Source organism: Ascaphus truei, unplaced genomic scaffold, assembly GCF_040206685.1.
Source record: "Ascaphus truei isolate aAscTru1 unplaced genomic scaffold, aAscTru1.hap1 HAP1_SCAFFOLD_322, whole genome shotgun sequence".
Taxonomy (NCBI): domain Eukaryota; kingdom Metazoa; phylum Chordata; class Amphibia; order Anura; family Ascaphidae; genus Ascaphus; species Ascaphus truei.
This window is the reverse complement of record NW_027456202.1, coordinates 74424-96272: the sequence shown is the minus strand read 5'-3', so window position 1 is coordinate 96272 and position 21849 is coordinate 74424. Positions and strand designations below refer to the sequence as shown.

The 21849-nt window shown below is 63.3% G+C and overlaps 1 protein-coding gene across 1 annotated transcript in view; it reads left to right on the top strand.

The window, feature by feature from the left end:
• The window catches only part of LOC142483354 (voltage-gated inwardly rectifying potassium channel KCNH2-like), a 151055-nt gene that overhangs the window by 97946 nt on the left and 31260 nt on the right, over positions 1-21849 (top strand). Inside the window, exon 3 of the mRNA XM_075583436.1 lies at positions 21148-21309. Within this exon, the coding sequence (XP_075439551.1) occupies positions 21148-21309 (162 nt within the window). The remainder of the gene's footprint in view (positions 1-21147; positions 21310-21849) is intronic.

The following is a 21849-nucleotide window of genomic DNA, read 5'->3' as shown; positions in this document are numbered from 1 at the left end:
AGGCAGCACCTTCCTACCCACCAATCAGGGACAGGCATGTAGACAGTACCTTCCTACCCACCAATCAGGGCCTGGGCATGTAGACAGCACCTTCCTACCCACCAATCAGGGCCTGGGCATGTAGGCAGCACCTTCCTACCCACCAATCAGGGCCGGGCATGTAGGCAGCACCTTCCTACCCACCAATCAGGGCCTGGCATGTAGGCAGCACCTTCCTACCCACCAATCAGGGCCTGGGCATGTAGGCAGCACCTTCCTACCCACCAATCAGGGCCTGGGCATGTAGGCAGCGCCTTCCTACCCACCAATCAGGGCCTGGGCATGTAGGCAGCACCGTCGTACCCACCAATCAGGGCCGGGCATGTAGGCAGCACCGTCCTACCCACCAATCAGGGACTGGGCATGTAGGCAGCATCTTCCTACCCACCAATCAGGGCCGGGCATGTAGGCAGCGCCTTCCTACCCACCAATCAGGGCCGGGCATGTAGGCAGCACCTTCCTACCCACCAATCAGGGCCGGGCATGTAGGCAGCACCTTCCTACCCACCAATCAGGGCCGGGCATGTAGGCAGCACCTGTCCCTGAATGTTTCTAAGTTATGTTTTACGTGTATAAGAAGGTAGGGAGGGGGGACCCTTAGCTAGCGTCAGATTCATTCACAGCTTCAGCTCAGCTCAGCTTCGGCTGTCAACTCTCTTTTGGCTGAGAGGATTCCAGCTGCAGTGCCAGGTCCTGTACCGGTTCCAGGCAGGAGGTCCAGTCTGGTCCAAGACCAGTTCCTGTAAGCACTGCAGTGGAGGTTAACAGGGGAAATCTCTCTGGGGAGGTCCCTGTGACTAGGCCTGCAGGGTATCCCCAGTTGTGAGTATGTGTGCTGTGTATATGTACAGTTGTGAGTATGTGTGCTGTGTATATGTACAGTTGTGAGTATGTATGCTGTGTAAATGTACAGTTGTGAGTATGTGCGCTGTGTATATGTACAGTTGTGAGTATGTGCGCTGTGTATATGTACAGTTGTGAGTATGTGCGCTGTGTATATGTACAGTTGTGAATATGTGCGCTGTGTATATGTACAGTTGTGAGTATGTGCGCTGTGTATATGTACAGTTGTGAGTATGTGCGCTGTGTATATGTACAGTTGTGAGTATGTGCGCTGTGTATATGTACAGTTGTGAGTATGTGCGCTGTGTATATGTACAGTTGTGAGTATGTGCGCTGTGTATATGTACAGTTGTGAGTATGTGCGCTGTGTATATGTACAGTTGTGAGTATGTGCGCTGTGTATACTGTATGTACAGTTGTGAGTATGTGCGCTGTGTATATGTACAGTTGTGAGTATGTGCGCTGTGTATATGTACAGTTGTGAGTATGTGTGCTGTGTATATGTACAGTTGTGAGTATGTATGCTGTGTAAATGTACAGTTGTGAGTATGTGCGCTGTGTATATGTACAATTGTGAGTATGTGCGCTGTGTATATGTACAGTTGTGAGTATGTGCGCTGTGTATATGTACAGTTGTGAGTATGTGCGCTGTGTATACTGTATGTACAGTTGTGAGTATGTGCGCTGTGTATATGTACAGTTGTGAGTATGTGCGCTGTGTATATGTACAGTTGTGAGTATGTGCGCTGTGTATATGTACAGTTGTGAGTATGTGCGCTGTGTATATGTACAGTTGTGAGTGTGCGCTGTGTATATGTACAGTTGTGAGTATGTGCGCTGTGTATACTGTATGTACAGTTGTGAGTATGTGCGCTGTGTATATGTACAGTTGTGAGTATGTGCGCTGTGTATATGTACAGTTGTGAGTATGTGTGCTGTGTATATGTACAGTTGTGAGTATGTATGCTGTGTAAATGTACAGTTGTGAGTATGTGCGCTGTGTATATGTACAATTGTGAGTATGTGCGCTGTGTATATGTACAGTTGTGAGTATGTGCGCTGTGTATATGTACAGTTGTGAGTATGTGCGCTGTGTATATGTACAGTTGTGAGTATGTGCGCTGTGTATATGTACAATTGTGAGTATGTGCGCTGTGTATACGCTTCCTATTGGCCGGACCATTAAATATAAGTGAGATACCTGCTTCCCCTTCTTATGTAAGTATCTGGGGGCGCAGGGGGTCCTGGAGCTGAAATGCACGGGGTTCAGCTCTGAAGGGAAAGCGTCAGTAAGGCCGCTCTCCTTCTCGTGCCGTGGTACACTGTTTATTGGTTAAACTTTTACTTAAATCCTATTGAAGTTCTTAGCATTAGAATAATAGTAGGACGGGGAGCCCCCCATGCCGTCCCTCGCGTGCTGTTACTTATGGCGCAGTATAGGATCTTCCCCAGGCGTAGCGCCTCACATACACAGTATTGTACAGACCTATACCACGGCAGCCTGGATATAGTGACTTACGACATTGCCGCGGTGTGTTGTGTTACTCTTCTAGCAGGAGGGGGCCCAGGAGGGGGCCCAGGAGGTGGGCCAGGAGGGGGCCCAGGAGGGGGCCCAGGAGGTGGGCCAGGAGGGGGGCCAGGAGGGGGCCCAGGAGGTGGGCCAGGAGGTGGCCCAGGAGGTGGGCCAGGAGGTGGCCCAGGAGGGGGCCCAGGAGGGGGCCCAGGAGGGGGCCCAGGAGGTGGGCCAGGAGGTGGCCCAGGAGGTGGCCCAGGAGGGGGCCCAGGAGGTGGCCCAGGAGGTGGGCCAGGAGGTGGCCCAGGAGGGGGCCCAGGAGGGGGCCCAGGAGGTGGCCCAGGAGGTGGCCCAGGAGGGGGCCCAGGAGGGGGCCCAGGAGGGGGCCCAGGAGGGGGCCCAGGAGGTGGCCCAGGAGGTGGCCCAGGAGGTGGCCCAGGAGGTGGCCCAGGAGGGGGCCCAGGAGGGGGCCCAGGAGGGGGCCCAGGAGGTGGCCCAGGAGGTGGCCCAGGAGGTGGCCCAGGAGGGGGCCCAGGAGGTGGCCCAGGAGGGGGCCCAGGAGGGGGCCCAGGAGGTGGGCCAGGAGGTGGGCCAGGAGGGGGCCCAGGAGGGGGCCCAGGAGGGGGCCCAGGAGGTGGCCCAGGAGGGGGCCCAGGAGGGGGCCCAGGAGGGGGCCCAGGAGGTGGCCCAGGAGGGGGCCCAGGAGGGGGCCCAGGAGGTGGCCCAGGAGGGGGCCCAGGAGGGGGCCCAGGAGGGGGCCCAGGAGGGGGCCCAGGAGGGGGCCCAGGAGGTGGCCCAGGAGGGGGGCCAGGAGGGGGCCCAGGAGGGGTTAATTCAAACGGCCGGCTCCTTCGGTCTGTGAATTTCCGCGGATCCATCTTGGACAGGGTCCATCTGTAGAGTCCGATCCGCGGATGCCACGTCCCGGGGACGGATCCGTAGCTTCCGATCCGCGGGTTCCACGGCCCGGGGGCGGATCTGTAGTGTCCGATCCGCGAGTTCCACGGCCCGGGGGCGGATCTGTAGTGTCCGATACGCGGGTCCCACGGCCCGGGGGCGGATCTGTAGCGTCCGATCCGCGGGTTCCACGGCCCGGGGGCGGATCTGTAGTGTCCGATCCGCGGGTTCCACGGCCCGGGGGCGGATCTGTAGTGTCCGATCCGCGGGTTCCACGGCCCGGGGGCGGATCCGTAGAGTCCGATCCGCGGGTCCCACGGCCCGGGGGCGGATCTGTAGTGTCCGATCCGCGGGTCCCACGGCCCGGGGGCGGATCTGTAGAGTCCGATTCGCGGGTTCCACGGCCCGGGGGCGGATCTGTACCGTCCGATCCGCGGGTTCCACGGCCCGGGGGAGGATCTGTAGTGTCCGATCCGCGGGTTCCACGGCCCGGGGACGGATCTGTAGCGTCCGATCCGCGGGTTCCACGGCCCGGGGGCAGATCTGTAGAGTCCGATCCGCGGGTTCCACGGCCCGGGGGCGGATCTGTAGAGTCCGATCCGCGGGTCCCACGGCCGGGGGGCCGATCTGTAGAGTCCGATCCACGGGTGCCACGGCCCGGGGGCGGATCTGTAGAGTCCGATCCGCGGGTTCCACGGCCCGGGGGCGGATCTGTAGTGTCCGATCCGCGGGTTCCACGGCCCGGGGGCGGATCTGTAGTGTCCGATCCGCGGGTTCCACGGCCCGGGGGCGGATCTGTAGTGTCCGATCCGCGGGTCCCACGGCCCGGGGGCGGATCTGTAGTGTCCGATCCGCGGGTTCCACGGCCCGGGGGCGGATCTGTAGAGTCCGATCCGCGGGTTCCACGGCCCGGGGGCGGATCTGTAGAGTCCGATCCGCGGGTTCCACGGCCCGGGGGCGGATCTGTAGTGTCCGATCCGCGGGTTCCACGGCCCGGGGGCGGATCTGTAGAGTCCGATCCGCGGGTCCCACGGCCCGGGGGTGGATCTGTAGTGTCCGATCCGCGGGTCCCACGGCCCGGGGGCGGATCTGTAGAGTCCGATTCGCGGGTTCCACGGCCCGGGGGCGGATCTGTACCGTCCGATCCGCGGGTTCCACGGCCCGGGGGAGGATCTGTAGAGTCCGATCCGCGGGTTCCACGGCCCGGGGGCAGATCTGTAGAGTCCGATCCGCGGGTTCCACGGCCCGGGGGCGGATCTGTAGTGTCCGATCCGCGGATCCCACGGCCCGGGGGAGGATCTGTAGAGTCCGATCCGCGGGTTCCACGGCCCGGGGGCAGATCTGTAGAGTCCGATCCGCGGGTTCCACGGCCCGGGGGCGGATCTGTAGTGTCCGATCCGCGGGTTCCACGGCCCGGGGGCAGATCTGTAGAGTCCGATCCGCGGGTTCCACGGCCCGGGGGAGGATCTGTAGAGTCCGATCCGCGGGTTCCACGGCCCGGGGGCAGATCTGTAGAGTCCAATCCGCGGGTTCCACGGCCCGGGGGCGGATCTGTAGTGTCCGATCCGCGGGTTCCACGGCCCGGGGGCAGATCTGTAGTGTCCGATCTGCGGGTTCCACGGCCCGGGGGCGGATCTGTAGAGTCCGATCCGCGGGTTCCACGGCCCGGGGGCGGATCTGTAGAGTCCGATCCGCGGGTTCCACGGCCCGGGGGCGGATCTGTAGTGTCCGATCCGCGGGTTCCACGGCCCGGGGGCGGATCTGTAGGGTCCGATCCGCGGATTCCACGGCCCGGGGGCAGATCTGTAGTGTCCGATCTGCGGGTTCCACGGCCCGGGGGCGGATCTGTAGAGTCCGATCCGCGGGTTCCACGGCCCGGGGGCGGATCTGTAGAGTCCGATCCGCGGGTTCCACGGCCCGGGGGCGGATCTGTAGTGTCCGATCCGCGGGTTCCACGGCCCGGGGGCGGATCTGTAGAGTCCGATCCGCGGGTTCCACGGCCCGGGGGCGGATCTGTAGAGTCCGATTCGCGGGTTCCACGGCCCGGGGGCGGATCTGTAGAGTCCGATCCGCGGGTTCCACGGCCCGGGGGCGGATCTGTAGAGTCCGATCCGCGGGTTCCACGGCCCGGGGGCGGATCTGTAGAGTCCGATCCGCGGGTGCCACGGCCCGGGGGCGGATCTGTAGCGTCCGATCCGCGGGTTCCACGGCCCGGGGGCGGATCTGTAGAGTCCGATCCGCGGGTCCCACGGCCCGGGGGCGGATCTGTAGTGTCCGATCCGTGGATCCCACGGCCCGGGGACGGATCTGTAGCGTCCGATCCGCGGGCTCCACGGCCCGGGGGCGGATCTGTAGAGTCCGATCCGTGGGTCCCACGGCCCGGGGGCGGATCTGTAGTGTCCGATCCGCGGGTCCCACGGCCCGGGGGCGGATCTGTAGTGTCCGATCTGCGGGTTCCACGGCCCGGGGGCGGATCTGTAGTGTCCGATCCGCGGATCCCACGGCCCGGAGGCGGATCTGTAGAGTCCGATCCGCGGATCCCACGGCCGGGGGGCGGATCTGTAGCGTCCGATCCGCGGGTTCCACGGCCCGGGGGCGGATCTGTAGTGTCCGATCCGCGGGTTCCACGGCCCGGGGGCGGATCTGTAGTGTCCGATCCGTGGATCCCACGGCCCGGGGGCGGATCTGTAGAGTCCGATCCGCGGATCCCACGGCCCGGGGGCGGATCTGTAGAGTCCGATCCGCGGGTTCCACGGCCCGGGGGCGGATCTGTAGTGTCCGATCCGCGGGTTCCATGGCCCGGGGGCGGATCTGTAGTGTCCGATCCGCGGGTTCCACGGCCCGGGGGCGGATCTGTAGCGTCCGATCCGCGGGTTCCACGGCCCGGGGGCGGATCTGTAGCGTCCGATCCGCGGGTTCCACGGCCCGGGGGCGGATCTGTAGTGTCCGATCCGCTGGTTCCACGGCCCGGGGGCGGATCTGTAGTGTCTGATCCGCGGGTTCCACGGCCCGGGGGCGGAACTGTAGTGTCCGATCCGCGGGTTCCACGGCCCGGGGGCGGATCTGTAGTGTCCGATCCGCGGGTTCCACAGCCCGGGGGCGGATCTGTAGTGTCCGATCCGCGGGTGCCACGGCCCGGAGGCGGATCTGTAGTGTCCGATCCGCGGGTGCCACGGCCCGGGGGCGGATCTGTAGTGTCCGATCCGCGGATCCCACGGCCCGGGGGCGGATCTGTAGAGTCCGATCCGCGGGTCCCACGGCCCGGGGGCGGATCTGTAGAGTCCGATCCGTGGATCCCGCGGCCCGGGGGCGGATCTGTAGTGTCCGATCCGCGGGTTCCACGGCCCGGGGGCGGATCTGTAGAGTCCGATCCGCGGGTTCCACGGCCCGGGGGCGGATCTGTAGCGTCCGATCCGCGGGTTCCACGGCCCGGGGGCGGATCTGTAGCGTCCGATCCGCGGGTTCCATGGCCCGGGGGCGGATCTGTAGCGTCCGATCCGCGGGTTCCACGGCCCGGGGGCGGATCTGTAGAGTCCGATCCGCGGGTTCCACGGCCCGGGGGCGGATCTGTAGAGTCCGATCCGCGGGTTCCACGGCCCGGGGGCGGATCTGTAGCGTCCGATCCGCGGGTTCCACGGCCCGGGGGCGGATCTGTAGAGTCCGATCCGCGGGTTCCACGGCCCGGGGGCGGATCTGTAGTGTCCGATCCGCGGGTTCCATGGCCCGGGGGCGGATCTGTAGTGTCCGATCCGCGGGTTCCACGGCCCGGGGGCGGATCTGTAGCGTCCGATCCGCGGGTTCCACGGCCCGGGGGCGGATCTGTAGCGTCCGATCCGTGGGTTCCACGGCCCGGGGGCGGATCTGTAGTGTCCGATCCGCTGGTTCCACGGCCCGGGGGCGGATCTGTAGTGTCTGATCCGCGGGTTCCACGGCCCGGGGGCGGAACTGTAGTGTCCGATCCGCGGGTTCCACGGCCCGGGGGCGGATCTGTAGTGTCCGATCCGCGGGTTCCACAGCCCGGGGGCGGATCTGTAGTGTCCGATCCGCGGGTGCCACGGCCCGGAGGCGGATCTGTAGTGTCCGATCCGCGGGTGCCACAGCCCGGGGGCGGATCTGTAGTGTCCGATCCGCGGATCCCACGGCCCGGGGGCGGATCTGTAGAGTCCGATCCGCGGGTCCCACGGCCCGGGGCCGGATCTGTAGAGTCCGATCCGTGGATCCCACGGCCCGGGGGCGGATCTGTAGTGTCCGATCCGCGGGTTCCACGGCCCGGGGGCGGATCTGTAGAGTCCGATCCGCGGGTTCCACGGCCCGGGGGCGGATCTGTAGCGTCCGATCCGCGGGTTCCACGGCCCGGGGGCGGATCTGTAGCGTCCGATCCGCGGGTTCCATGGCCCGGGGGCGGATCTGTAGCGTCCGATCCGCGGGTTCCACGGCCCGGGGGCGGATCTGTAGAGTCCGATCCGCGGGTTCCACGGCCCGGGGGCGGATCTGTAGAGTCCGATCCGCGGGTTCCACGGCCCGGGGGCGGATCTGTAGCGTCCGATCCGCGGGTTCCACGGCCCGGGGGCGGATCTGTAGCGTCTGATCCGCGGGTTCCACGGCCCGGGGGCGGATCTGTAGCGTCCGATCCGCGGGTGCCACGGCCCGGGGGCGGATCTGTAGTGTCCGATCTGCGGGTTCCACGGCCCGGGGGCGGATCTGTAGAGTCCGATCCGTGGGTCCCACGGCCCGGGGGCGGATCTGTAGAGTCCGATCCGCGGGTCCCACGGCCCGGGGGCGGATCTGTAGAGTCCGATCCACGGATCCCACGGCCCGGGGGCGGATCTGTAGAGTCCGATCCCTGGGTTCCACGGCCCGGGGGCGGATCTGTAGAGCCCGATCCGCGGGCTCCACGGCCCGGGGACGGATCTGTAGAATCCGATCCGCGGGTTCCACGGCCCGGGGGCGGATCTGTAGAGCCCGATCCGCGGGTCCCACGGCCCGGGGGCGGATCTGTAGTGTCCGATCCGCGGGTTCCACGGCCCGGGGGCGGATCTGTAGTGTCCGATCCACGGATCCCACGGCCCGGGGGCGGATCTGTAGTGTCCGATCCGCGGGTTCCACGGCCCGGGGGCGGGTCTGTAGTGTCCGATCCGTGGGTTCCACGGCCCGGGGGCGGATCTGTAGAGTCCGATCCGCGGGTCCCACGGCCCGGGGGCGGATCTGTAGAGTCCGATCCGCGGGTTCCACGGCCCGGGGGCGGATCTGTAGAGTCCGATCCGCGGGTCCCACGGCCCGGGGGCGGATCTGTAGAGTCCGATCCGCGGGTCCCACGGCCCGGGGGCGGATCTGTAGTGTCCGATCCGCGGGTTCCACGGCCCGGGGGCGGATCTGTAGTGTCCGATCCGCGGGTTCCACGGCCCGGGGGCAGATCTGTAGTGTCCGATCTGCGGGTTCCACGGCCCGGGGGCGGATCTGTAGAGTCCGATCCGCGGGTTCCACGGCCCGGGGGCGGATCTGTAGAGTCCGATCCGCGGGTTCCACGGCCCGGGGGCGGATCTGTAGTGTCCGATCCGCGGGTTCCACGGCCCGGGGGCGGATCTGTAGGGTCCGATCCGCGGATTCCACGGCCCGGGGGCGGATCTGTAGTGTCCGATCCGCGGGTTCCACGGCCCGGGGGCGGATCTGTAGAGTCCGATCCGCGGGTTCCACGGCCCGGGGGCGGATCTGTAGAGTCCGATTCGCGGGTTCCACGGCCCGGGGGCGGATCTGTAGAGTCCGATCCGCGGGTTCCACGGCCCGGGGGCGGATCTGTAGAGTCCGATCCGCGGGTTCCACGGCCCGGGGGCGGATCTGTAGAGTCCGATCCGCGGGTGCCACGGCCCGGGGGCGGATCTGTAGCGTCCGATCCGCGGGTCCCACGGCCCGGGGGCGGATCTGTAGAGTCCGATCCGCGGGTGCCACGGCCCGGGGGCGGATCTGTAGCGTCCGATCCGCGGGTTCCACGGCCCGGGGGCGGATCTGTAGAGTCCGATCCGCGGGTCCCACGGCCCGGGGGCGGATCTGTAGTGTCCGATCCGTGGATCCCACGGCCCGGGGACGGATCTGTAGCGTCCGATCCGCGGGTTCCACGGCCCGGGGGCGGATCTGTAGAGTCCGATCCGCGGGTCCCACGGCCCGGGGGCGGATCTGTAGTGTCCGATCCGCGGGTCCCACGGCCCGGGGGCAGATCTGTAGTGTCCGATCTGCGGGTTCCACGGCCCGGGGGCGGATCTGTAGAGTCCGATCCGCGGGTTCCACGGCCCGGGGGCGGATCTGTAGTGTCCGATCCGCGGATCCCACGGCCCGGGGGCGGATCTGTAGTGTCCGATCCGCGGATCCCACGGCCCGGGGGCGGATCTGTAGAGTCCGATCCGCGGATCCCACGGCCCGGGGGCGGATCTGTAGAGTCCGATCCGCGGGTTCCACGGCCCGGGGGCGGATCTGTAGTGTCCGATCCGCGGGTTCCATGGCCCGGGGGCGGATCTGTAGTGTCCGATCCGCGGGTTCCACGGCCCGGGGGCGGATCTGTAGCGTCCGATCCGCGGGTTCCACGGCCCGGGGGCGGATCTGTAGCGTCCGATCCGCGGGTTCCACGGCCCGGGGGTGGATCTGTAGTGTCCGATCCGCTGGTTCCACGGCCCGGGGGCGGATCTGTAGTGTCTGATCCGCGGGTTCCACGGCCCGGGGGCGGATCTGTAGTGTCCGATCCGCGGGTTCCACGGCCCGGGGGCGGATCTGTAGTGTCCGATCCGCGGGTTCCACAGCCCGGGGGCGGATCTGTAGTGTCCGATCCGCGGGTGCCACGGCCCGGAGGCGGATCTGTAGTGTCCGATCCGCGGGTTCCACGGCCCGGGGGCGGATCTGTAGCGTCCGATCCGCGGGTTCCACGGCCCGGGGGTGGATCTGTAGTGTCCGATCCGCTGGTTCCACGGCCCGGGGGCGGATCTGTAGTGTCTGATCCGCGGGTTCCACGGCCCGGGGGCGGATCTGTAGTGTCCGATCCGCGGATCCCACGGCCCGGGGGCATATCTGTAGAGTCCGATCCGCGGGTCCCACGGCCCGGGGGCGGATCTGTAGTGTCCGATCCGTGGGTTCCACGGCCCGGGGGCGGATCTGTAGTGTCCGATCCGCGGGTTCCACGGCCCGGGGGCGGATCTGTAGTGTCCGATCCGCGGGTTCCACGGCCCGGGGGCGGATCTGTAGTGTCCGATACGCGGATCCCACGGCCCGGGGGCGGATCTGTAGTGTCCGATCCGCGGGTCCCACGGCCCGGGGGCGGATCTGTAGTGTCCGATCCGCGGGTTCCACGGCCCGGGGGCGGATCTGTAGTGTCCGATCCGCGGGTTCCACGGCCCGGGGGCGGATCTGTAGAGTCCGATCCGTGGATCCCACGGCCCGGGGGCGGATCTGTAGAGTCCGATCCGCGGGTCCCACGGCCCGGGGCCGGATCTGTAGATTCCGATCCGTGGATCCCACGGCCCGGGGGCGGATCTGTAGTGTCCGATCCGCGGGTTCCACGGCCCGGGGCGGATCTGTAGAGTCCGATCCGCGGGTTCCACGGCCCGGGGGCGGATCTGTAGCGTCCGATCCGCGGGTTCCATGGCCCGGGGGCAGATCTGTAGCGTCCGATACGCGGGTTCCATGGCCCGGGGGCGGATCTGTAGCGTCCGATCCGCGGGTTCCACGGCCCGGGGGCGGATCTGTAGAGTCCGATCCGCGGGTTCCACGGCCCGGGGGCGGATCTGTAGAGTCCGATCCGCGGGTTCCACGGCCCGGGGGCGGATCTGTAGCGTCCGATCCGCGGGTTCCACGGCCCGGGGGCGGATCTGTAGCGTCTGATCCGCGGGTTCCACGGCCCGGGGGCGGATCTGTAGCGTCCGATCCGCGGGTGCCACGGCCCGGGGGCGGATCTGTAGTGTCCGATCTGCGGGTTCCACGGCCCGGGGGCGGATCTGTAGAGTCCGATCCGTGGGTCCCACGGCCCGGGGGCGGATCTGTAGAGTCCGATCCGCGGGTTCCACGGCCCGGGGGCGGATCTGTAGAGTCCGATCCGCGGGTCCCACGGCCCGGGGGCGGATCTGTAGTGTCCGATCCGCGGGTCCCACGGCCCGGGGGCGGATCTGTAGTGTCCGATCTGCGGGTTCCACGGCCCGGGGGCGGATCTGTAGAGTCCGATCCGCGGGTTCCACGGCCCGGGGGCGGATCTGTAGTGTCCGATCCGCGGATCCCACGGCCCGGGGGCGGATCTGTAGTGTCCGATACGCGGATCCCACGGCCCGGGGGCGGATCTGTAGAGTCCGATCCGCGGATCCCACGGCCCGGGGGCGGATCTGTAGAGTCCGATCCGCGGGTTCCACGGCCCGGGGGCGGATCTGTAGTGTCCGATCCGCGGGTTCCATGGCCCGGGGGCGGATCTGTAGTGTCCGATCCGCGGGTTCCACGGCCCGGGGGCGGATCTGTAGCGTCCGATCCGCGGGTTCCACGGCCCGGGGGCGGATCTGTAGCGTCCGATCCGCGGGTTCCACGGCCCGGGGGTGGATCTGTAGTGTCCGATCCGCTGGTTCCACGGCCCGGGGGCGGATCTGTAGTGTCTGATCCGCGGGTTCCACGGCCCGGGGGCGGATCTGTAGTGTCCGATCCGCGGGTTCCACGGCCCGGGGGCGGATCTGTAGTGTCCGATCCGCGGGTTCCACAGCCCGGGGGCGGATCTGTAGTGTCCGATCCGCGGGTGCCACGGCCCGGAGGCGGATCTGTAGTGTCCGATCCGCGGGTTCCACGGCCCGGGGGCGGATCTGTAGCGTCCGATCCGCGGGTTCCACGGCCCGGGGGTGGATCTGTAGTGTCCGATCCGCTGGTTCCACGGCCCGGGGGCGGATCTGTAGTGTCTGATCCGCGGGTTCCACGGCCCGGGGGCGGATCTGTAGTGTCCGATCCGCGGATCCCACGGCCCGGGGGCGTATCTGTAGAGTCCGATCCGCGGGTCCCACGGCCCGGGGGCGGATCTGTAGAGTCCGATCCGTGGATCCCACGGCCCGGGGGCGGATCTGTAGTGTCCGATCCGCGGGTTCCACGGCCCGGGGGCGGATCTGTAGTGTCCGATCCGCGGGTTCCACGGCCCGGGGGCGGATCTGTAGTGTCCGATACGCGGATCCCACGGCCCGGGGGCGGATCTGTAGTGTCCGATCCACGGGTTCCACGGCCCGGGGGCGGATCTGTAGTGTCCGATCCGCGGGTCCCACGGCCCGGGGGCGGATCTGTAGTGTCCGATCCGCGGGTTCCACGGCCCGGGGGCGGATCTGTAGAGTCCGATCCGTGGATCCCACGGCCCGGGGGCGGATCTGTAGAGTCCGATCCGCGGGTCCCACGGCCCGGGGCCGGATCTGTAGATTCCGATCCGTGGATCCCACGGCCCGGGGGCGGATCTGTAGTGTCCGATCCGCGGGTTCCACGGCCCGGGGGCGGATCTGTAGAGTCCGATCCGCGGGTTCCACGGCCCGGGGGCGGATCTGTAGCGTCCGATCCGCGGGTTCCACGGCCCGGGGGCGGATCTGTAGAGTCCGATCCGTGGATCCCACGGCCCGGGGGCGGATCTGTAGTGTCCGATCCGCGGGTTCCACGGCCCGGGGGCGGATCTGTAGTGTCCGATCCGCGGGTTCCACGGCCCGGGGGCGGATCTGTAGTGTCCGATACGCGGATCCCACGGCCCGGGGGCGGATCTGTAGTGTCCGATCCACGGGTTCCACGGCCCGGGGGCGGATCTGTAGTGTCCGATCCGCGGGTCCCACGGCCCGGGGGCGGATCTGTAGTGTCCGATCCGCGGGTTCCACGGCCCGGGGGCGGATCTGTAGAGTCCGATCCGTGGATCCCACGGCCCGGGGGCGGATCTGTAGAGTCCGATCCGCGGGTCCCACGGCCCGGGGCCGGATCTGTAGATTCCGATCCGTGGATCCCACGGCCCGGGGGCGGATCTGTAGTGTCCGATCCGCGGGTTCCACGGCCCGGGGGCGGATCTGTAGAGTCCGATCCGCGGGTTCCACGGCCCGGGGGCGGATCTGTAGCGTCCGATCCGCGGGTTCCATGGCCCGGGGGCGGATCTGTAGCGTCCGATCCGCGGGTTCCATGGCCCGGGGGCGGATCTGTAGTGTCCGATCCGCGGGTTCCACGGCCCGCGGGCGGATCTGTAGAGTCCGATCCGCGGGTTCCACGGCCCGGGGGCGGATCTGTAGAGTCCGATCCGCGGGTTCCACGGCCCGGGGGCGGATCTGTAGCGTCCGATCCGCGGGGTTCCACGGCCCGGGGGCGGATCTGTAGCGTCTGATCCGCGGGTTCCACGGCCCGGGGGCGGATCTGTAGCGTCCGATCCGCGGGTGCCACGGCCCGGGGGCGGATCTGTAGTGTCTGATCTGCGGGTTCCACGGCCCGGGGGCGGATCTGTAGAGTCCGATCCGTGGGTCCCACGGCCCGGGGGCGGATCTGTAGAGTCCGATCCGCGGGTCCCACGGCCCGGGGGCGGATCTGTAGAGTCCGATCCACGGATCCCACGGCCCGGGGGCGGATCTGTAGAGTCCGATCCCTGGGTTCCACGGCCCGGGGGCGGATCTGTAGAGCCCGATCCGCGGGCTCCACGGCCCGGGGACGGATCTGTAGAGTCCGATCCGCGGGTTCCACGGCCCGGGGGCGGATCTGTAGAGCCCGATCCGCGGGTCCCACGGCCCGGGGGCGGATCTGTAGTGTCCGATCCGCGGGTTCCACGGCCCGGGGGCGGATCTGTAGTGTCCGATCCACGGATCCCACGGCCCAGGGGCGGATCTGTAGTGTCCGATCCGCGGGTTCCACGGCCCGGGTGCGGGTCTGTAGTGTCCGATCCGTGGGTTCCACGGCCCGGGGGCGGATCTGTAGAGTCCGATCCGCGGGTCCCACGGCCGGGGGCGGATCTGTAGAGTCCGATCCGCGGGTTCCACGGCCTGGGGGCGGATCTGTAGAGTCCGATCCGCGGGTCCCACGGCCCGGGGGCGGATCTGTAGAGTCCGATCCGCGGGTCCCACGGCCCGGGGGGCGGATCTGTAGTGTCCGATCCGCGGGTTCCACGGCCCGGGGCGGATCTGTAGAGTCCGATCCGTGGATCCCATGGCCCGGGGGCGGATCTGTAGTGTCCGATCCGCGGGTTCCACGGCCCGGGGGCGGATCTGTAGTGTCCGATCCGCGGGTTCCACGTCCCGGGGGCGGATCCGTAGAGTCCGATCCGCGGGTTCCACGGCCCGGGGGCGGATCTGTAGAGTCCGATCCGCGGGTCCCACGGCCCAGGGGCGGATCTGTAGTGTCCGATCCACGGATTCCACGTCCCGGGGGCGGATCCGTAGAGTCCGATCCGCGGGTTCCACGGCCCGGGGGCGGATCTGTAGTGTCCGATCCGCGGGTCCCACGGCCCAGGGGCGGATCTGTAGTGTCCGATCCACGGATTCCACGGCCCGGGGGCGGATCTGTCTTGTGTTACTACGACTGTGACCTCGTGTCGTTGTCTCTTGTGCGATACAAAGTTGCAAACCCCGAGATTGTTACTAATGCTTTACAATCTCGCTCTTAAGTCTCTCCCGGTGGTCTGGGGGATGTCGGGGAAAACCCCACTTTATGTCAAAATCCCGCCCTTTTCAACCCCCCTCCTGCGGTCACCGGCAGCGTCATACTGTACATGACATCACAGGAGGTGACCACGCGGCCGCAGAGAGGCGCAGGACACTGAGGAAGCCGGGACACCCGTCGCTTACCGAGATTATTTTATTGATATATGAAACACCCGACATGAAAGATTTACATTAAAATTACACGTGTTACCTCTGTATGTTCACTTTGGTTCCAGCACTGAAGTTGAGCTGGGTTGATGGGGCGTCTCACGGGGCGTCTCGCGGGGGCCTCGGGGCATCTCGCGGGGCCTCCGGTGGAAACCCCCCTGTCCCGGCACCTCAAACGTTAACTTGAGATTATATTAAGAAATTTTTCACTGGCCTTAAAACCTCTAAGGATTTTCATTCTACAATAAACGCTTTCAATGAAACCTACAAAGAGATGTAAATCAGATTGAGGGAGGAGTCACTGAAATAGAAAATAAGATAGAGATAGAGATATACACATACACATACATATACCCCTACATATACACATACACATACATATACCCCTACATATACACATACACATACATACACACACACACACATTTTAGCGGGGGAGCAGAATGACTTCTGAGTAACGTTACAGAACTCTCTCTGATCTCTATACCAGGCGGGAGGTCTGAGAACAGAAATAAATCAAACACATCTACAGATTCAAAACATCCCCGAGTCTGCGGAACCTGCCAAGTTACAATCTTATCTCCAAAAATATGTTTCCACTTCCTAACACCCGATACCAAGAGAAAGGGAAGAAGCAGCTGTGATCAGCCAACGTGCGCCGGGCTAGAAAAGCCATCAAAACAAATCGTTTGGTTAAAAAAGGACACGCACACAATCCCCAACGCGTTTCGTGCTTTATCAAGGAGTAAAATCCATGAATGCGATACACATTTGTACCGGTTATCGCGGGGAAAGCATAAGATGTCCGCACAATACAAACCTGCACAAATATCTCCACTTAATGTCAAAAGAACAGGGAAGTAAAATATAAAATATACTTAAGGATTCGATACATTGGATCCAAGGAATCAGTTTAGTCCCAAATGATCCCATTTCGATAAGCTATATTATTTGCCATGTATGCAGTTGTTATATAAATATAACTTATAATCACTACAAGTAATAAAAAAAAGTATAAACTATTATAAATATGTCTGCGGTCCCATTAAGTATTGAGCCATATTGGGGTCGGGTATTGGGGGTCGGGTACGGGTTTTCCAAGGATATACCCAATAAGCCTCATAATAAGCAACATTAACCCTATGTCGCCCACACAAAGGGATAGAAATATGTTCAATTCCCACAAAGGAAACATTGCTCCAATTTCCATGGGGGACAATTGAAAAGTGTCCAGGACACTTATTTATTAGACAATTAATTTATTTATACAATGTGTTAACAGGCAGTAATACAGTAAGAGTTACCGCTCGTAGTTCCGTATGTCCTGGGTACAGAGTTAATATGACAAATAATACATGGTTACAAATACAGTTACATTAAGTGAGCAAGTTATACATTATATACAAGACATTGCATGCACAGTTACAGGTAATATATATTATAGGCGTATGTAACAGTTACAGGTAATATATATTATAGGCGCATGTACAGTAACAGTTACAGGTAATATATATTATAGGCGTATGTAACAGTTACAGGTAATATATATTATAGGCGTATGTAACAGTTACAGATATATATTATAGGCGTATGTAGCAGTTACATATAATATATATTATAGGCGTATGTAACAGTTACAGATAATATATATTATGGGCGTATGTAACAGTTACAGATAATATATATTATAGGCGTATGTAACAGTTACAGGTAATATATATTATAGGCGTATGAAACAGTTACAGATAATATATATTATAGGCGTATGTAACAGTTACAGGTAATATATATTATAGGCGCATGTAACAGTTACAGATAATATATATTATAGGCGTATGTAACAGTTACAGATAATATATATTATAGGCGTATGTAACAGTTACAGATAATATATATTATAGGCGTATGTAACAGTTACAGATAATATATGTTATAGGCGTATGTAACAGTTACAGATAATATATATTATGGGCGTATGTAACAGTTACAGATAATATATATTATAGGCGCATGTAACAGTTACAGACCAGATTAAAATGTGTGACAGCCTTAGTTATGGAAGCACTTAGACTGGTGGTGGATATGAGAGTCTCCGTAGACTGTTCCTGTTTTGGGGTGCACGGTAAGAGAAGGAGGAGCGGCCAGATACTTTGTTGAGCCTTGGGACCATGAACAGTCTTTTGGAGTCAGATATCAGATGATAAGTGCTGCATGTGGTAGGGGTAAGGAGCGGGTGGGGTAGGGGTGAGGAGCGGGTGGGGTAGGGGTGAGGAGCGGGTGGGGTAGGGGAGAGGAGCGGGTGGGGTAGGGGAGAGGAGCGGGTGGGGTAGGGGTGAGGAGCGGGTGGGTAGGGGTGAGGAGCGGGTGGGGTAGGGGTGAGGAGCGGGTGGGGTAGGGGTGAGGAGCGGGTGGGTTAAGGGTGAGGAGCGGGTGGGTTAGGGGTGAGGAGCGGTGGGGTAGGGGGGAGGAGCGGGTGGGGTAGGGGAGAGGAGCGGGTGGGGTAGGGGTGAGGAGCGGGTGGGGTAGGGGTGAGGAGCGGGTGGGGTAGGGGTGAGGAGCGGTGGGGTAGGGGGGAGGAGCGGGGTGGGGTAGGGGAGAGGAGCTGGTGGGGTAGGGGTGAGGAGCGGGTGGGGTAGGGGTGAGGAGCGGGTGGGGTAGGGGTGAGGAGCGGGTGGGGTAGGGGTGAGGAGCGGGTGGGGTAGGGGTGAGGAGCGGGTGGGGTAGGGTGAGGAGCGGGTGGGGTAGGGGTGAGGAGCGGGTGGGGTATGGGTGAGGAGCGGGTGGGGTAGGAGTAAGGAGCGGGTGGGTTAGGGGTGAGGAGCGGGGTGGGGTAGGGGTGAGAAGCAGGTGGGGTAGGGGTGAGGAGCAGGTGGGGTAGGGGAGAAGAGGAGCGGGTGGTGGGCATGAGGAGCGGGTGGGGTAGGGGTGAGGAGCGGGTGGGGTAGGGGAGAGGAGGAGCGGGTGGAGTGGGGTGAGGAGTGGGTGGGGTGGGGGTGAGGAGCAGGTGGTGTAGGGGAGAGGAGGAGCGGGTGTAGTGGGGGTGAGGAGCGGGTGGGGTAGGGGAGAGGAGCAGGTGGGGTAGGGGAGAGGAGCGGGTGGGGTGGGGGTGAGGAGCAGGTGGGGTAGGGGAGAGGAGGAGCGGGTGTAGTGGGGGTGAGGAGCGGGTGGGGTGGGGGTGAGGAGCGGGTGGGGTGGGGGTGAGGAGCGGGTGGGGTGGGGGTGAGGAGCAGGTGGGGTAGGGGAGAGGAGGAGCGGGTGAGGAGCGGGTGGGGTAGGGGAGAGGAGCAGGTGGGGTAGGGGAGAGGAGCAGGTGGGGTAGGGGAGAGGAGTGGGTGGGGTGGGGGTGAGGAGCAGGTGGGGTAGGGGAGAGGAGGAGCGGGTGTAGTGGGGGTGAGGAGCGGGTGGGGTAGGGGAGAGGAGCGGGGTGGGGTGGGGGTGAGGAGCGGGTGGGGTGGGGGTGAGGAGCAGGTGGGGTAGGGGAGAGGAGGAGCGGGTGAGGAGCGGGTGGGGTAGGGGAGAGGAGCAGGTGGGGTAGGGGAGAGGAGTGGGTGGGGTGGGGGGTGAGGAGCAGGTGGGGTAGGGGAGAGGAGGAGCGGGTGTAGTGGGGGTGAGGAGCGGGTGGGGTAGGGGAGAGGAGCGGGTGGGGTGGGGGTGAGGAGCGGGTGGGGTGGGGGTGAGGAGCAGGTGGGGTAGGGGAGAGGAGGAGCGGGTGTAGTGGGGGTGAGGAGCGGGTGGGGTAGGGGAGAGGAGCGGGTGGGGTGGGGGTGAGGAGCGGGTGGGGTGGGGGTGAGGAGCAGGTGGGGTAGGGGAGAGGAGGAGCGGGTGGGGTGGGGGTGAGGAGCAGGTGGGGTAGGGGAGAGGAGGAGCGGGTGAGGAGCGGGTGGGGTAGGGGAGAGGAGCAGGTGGGGTAGGGGAGAGGAGTGGGTGGGGTGGGGGTGAGGAACGCTTTCTAACCAGCAGCACATTACTGTTTTAACCCATTATGGTCCTTCAGAAAGATAAAAAAAACCAACAGCACTAGTCCTGGATTTCTATTCTGACAGAACGGATATACAGGGGGCGCGACCGAGATACATGCAATGTGTCATCCAACTTGCATAGTGTAATATAAAGGCGAATTTACTACTGTACTTACATGTAATACACAGTGTATAATAAAACCCTATGTACAAATAAATGGGTGAGCATTGGTAATCTGTGCAAACCGAAAAATACCGAGGAGCAATCTCTCACATTTACTGCACCGCACGCAGAGAATAATAGAATAAAGGTACAGCCGGGCCGGGTCATACGGCGGGATCCAGGCCGCCGCCGCAAAGCGGAAATCACCGCAAAGCGGAATTCGCTGTAAGGCGGAAATCACCGTAAAGCGGAAATCGCCGTAAGGCGGAAATCACCGTAAGGCGGAAGTCATTGTAAGGCGGAAATCACCGTAAGGCGGAAATCGCTGTAAGGCGGAAATCACCGTAAAGCGGAAATCGCTGTAAGGCGGAAATCACCGTAAGGCGGAAATCGCTGTAAGGCGGAAATCACCGTAAGGCGGAAATCGCCGTAAGGCGGAAATCACCGTAAGGCGGAAATCGCCGTAAGGCGGAAATCGCTGTAAGGCGGAAATCGCTGTAAGGCGGAAATCGCTGTAAGGCGGAAGTCACTGTAAGGCGGAAGTCGCCGTAAGGCGGAAATCGCCGTAAGGCGGAAGACGTCGTAAGGCGGAAGACGCCGTAAGGCGGAAGACGCCGTAAGGCGAAGACGCTGTAAGGCGGAAGACGCCGTAAGGCGGAAGACGCCGTAAGGCGGAAGACGCCGTAAGGCGGAAGACGCTGTAAGGCGCGGCCCTACTGTACTGTCCTGTATTGTACTTTTGAAAACACAGACGCAGAGCTGTAAACGGACTTTCGCTGACAAATGGCATCTGACGAGGAGTTGCGCACGCGCTAAAACTGCTGCTTAGCGACAGCCGGATACTCAGCTACTGACCGCGTCATGCTGAAAATCTCCGGAAAAACGGAACAAGCGCCGAACCCAATGAATGTGGGTGTACGTTGGGAAACGCCGAATGAGCGGAACGCCGAGAAGCGGAGCCCCCTGTACAGGCAGACTGAGTATATATAACCGGGAAATATACACCACGTGAGTGCTGCACAGCCGGGCCTGTCCCGGGCCCCTGTGCTGAAGCGCGGTCCCCCGTGCTGAAGCTCGGTCCCCCGTGCTGAAGCTCGGTCCCCCGTGCTGAAGCTCGGCCCCCCGTGGCTCCTGCGATCCTGTCCCCCCAGGAATAGGAAAACTCAGTTCAGTGGCTGCTTGTGATTAATACAAAGGAGATGTAATACCCCAGTGTGACCACTAGATGTCCTGCTTGCTAAAGAGTTAATCCTGCCCAGCGCGCTAATGTACTATGGGGACGCGTTACGTGCGGAATCTCCGAAGCTCCGCGCACTTTCATGCAGTAAATATCGCGAGATTGTCACATTCGTTAGCAATTATCTATAAGAGATCTCTAAACAAAACGGCAAATGTCACTTTGTATCAATTCCCTCCTCTCCCCTCCCTCCTCTCCTCTCCTCCTCTCTCCCTCCTCTCCCTCCTATCTCCCTCCTTCCTCTCATTCTCTCTCCTCTCCCTCCTCTCACCCTCCTCTCCCTCCTCTCCTCCTCTCCCTTCCTCTCCTCTCCCTCTCTTCTCTCCCTCTCTCTCTCTCCTCCTCTCCCTCCTCCTCTCCTCTCCTCTCTCCTCCTCTCTCCTCTCCTCTCCTCCTCTCCCTCCTCTCCCTCTCCCTCCTCTCTCTCTCCTCTCCCTTCTCTCCCTTCTCTCCCTTCTCTCTCCTCTCCCTTCTCTCTCCTCTCCCTTCTCTCTCCTCTCCCTTCTCTCTCCTCTCCCTTCTCCCTTCTCTCTCCTCTCCCTCCTCGCAGAGTCACCCCCATGGCCACCCTCTGTGTCTGAGCACCGTGATACGGCACTGTATAAGTTACACACCCTCTGGATACTGTAGTAGGGTACATGCCCTGTGGTGCTGCTCCCTCACTCCGCTTCTTCTCCCCGCAGGGAGCTGCTTCACGTGTCATGTGGACGTGGTTCCGGTGAAGAACGAGGGTGGAGCCGTCATCATGTTCATCCTGAACTTCGAGGTGGTGACGGAGAAGGACCAGACGGGGTCTCCCAACAAGGACTCCAACCACAGGGTGCAGTCCCACTGGTTCCCCCCAGGTAACTCACCTCCCCCCCCCACACACTCCCACCCCAACCACAGGGTGCAGTCCCACTGGTTCCCCCCGGTAACTCACCTCCCCCCCCACTCACTCCACACCAACCACAGGGTGCAGTCCCACTGGTTCCCCCCAGGTAACTCACCTCCCCCCCCACACACTCCCACCCCAACCACAGGGTGCAGTCCCACTGGTTCCCCCAGGTAACTCACCTCCCCCCCCCCACACACTCCCACCCCAACCACAGGGTGCAGTCCCACTGGTTCCCCCCCCCGGTAACTCACCTCCCCCCCCCACTCACTCCCACACCAACCACAGGGTGCAGTCCCACTGGTTCCCCCCAGGTAACTCACCTCCCCCCCCCCACACACTCCCACCCCAACCACAGGGTGCAGTCCCACTGGTTCCCCCCCGGTAACTCACCTCCCCCCCCCCACTCACTCCCACACCAACCACAGGGTGCAGTCCCACTGGTTCCCCCCTGGTAACTCCCCCCCCCCCACTCACTCCCACCCCAACCACAGGGTGCAGTCCCACTGGT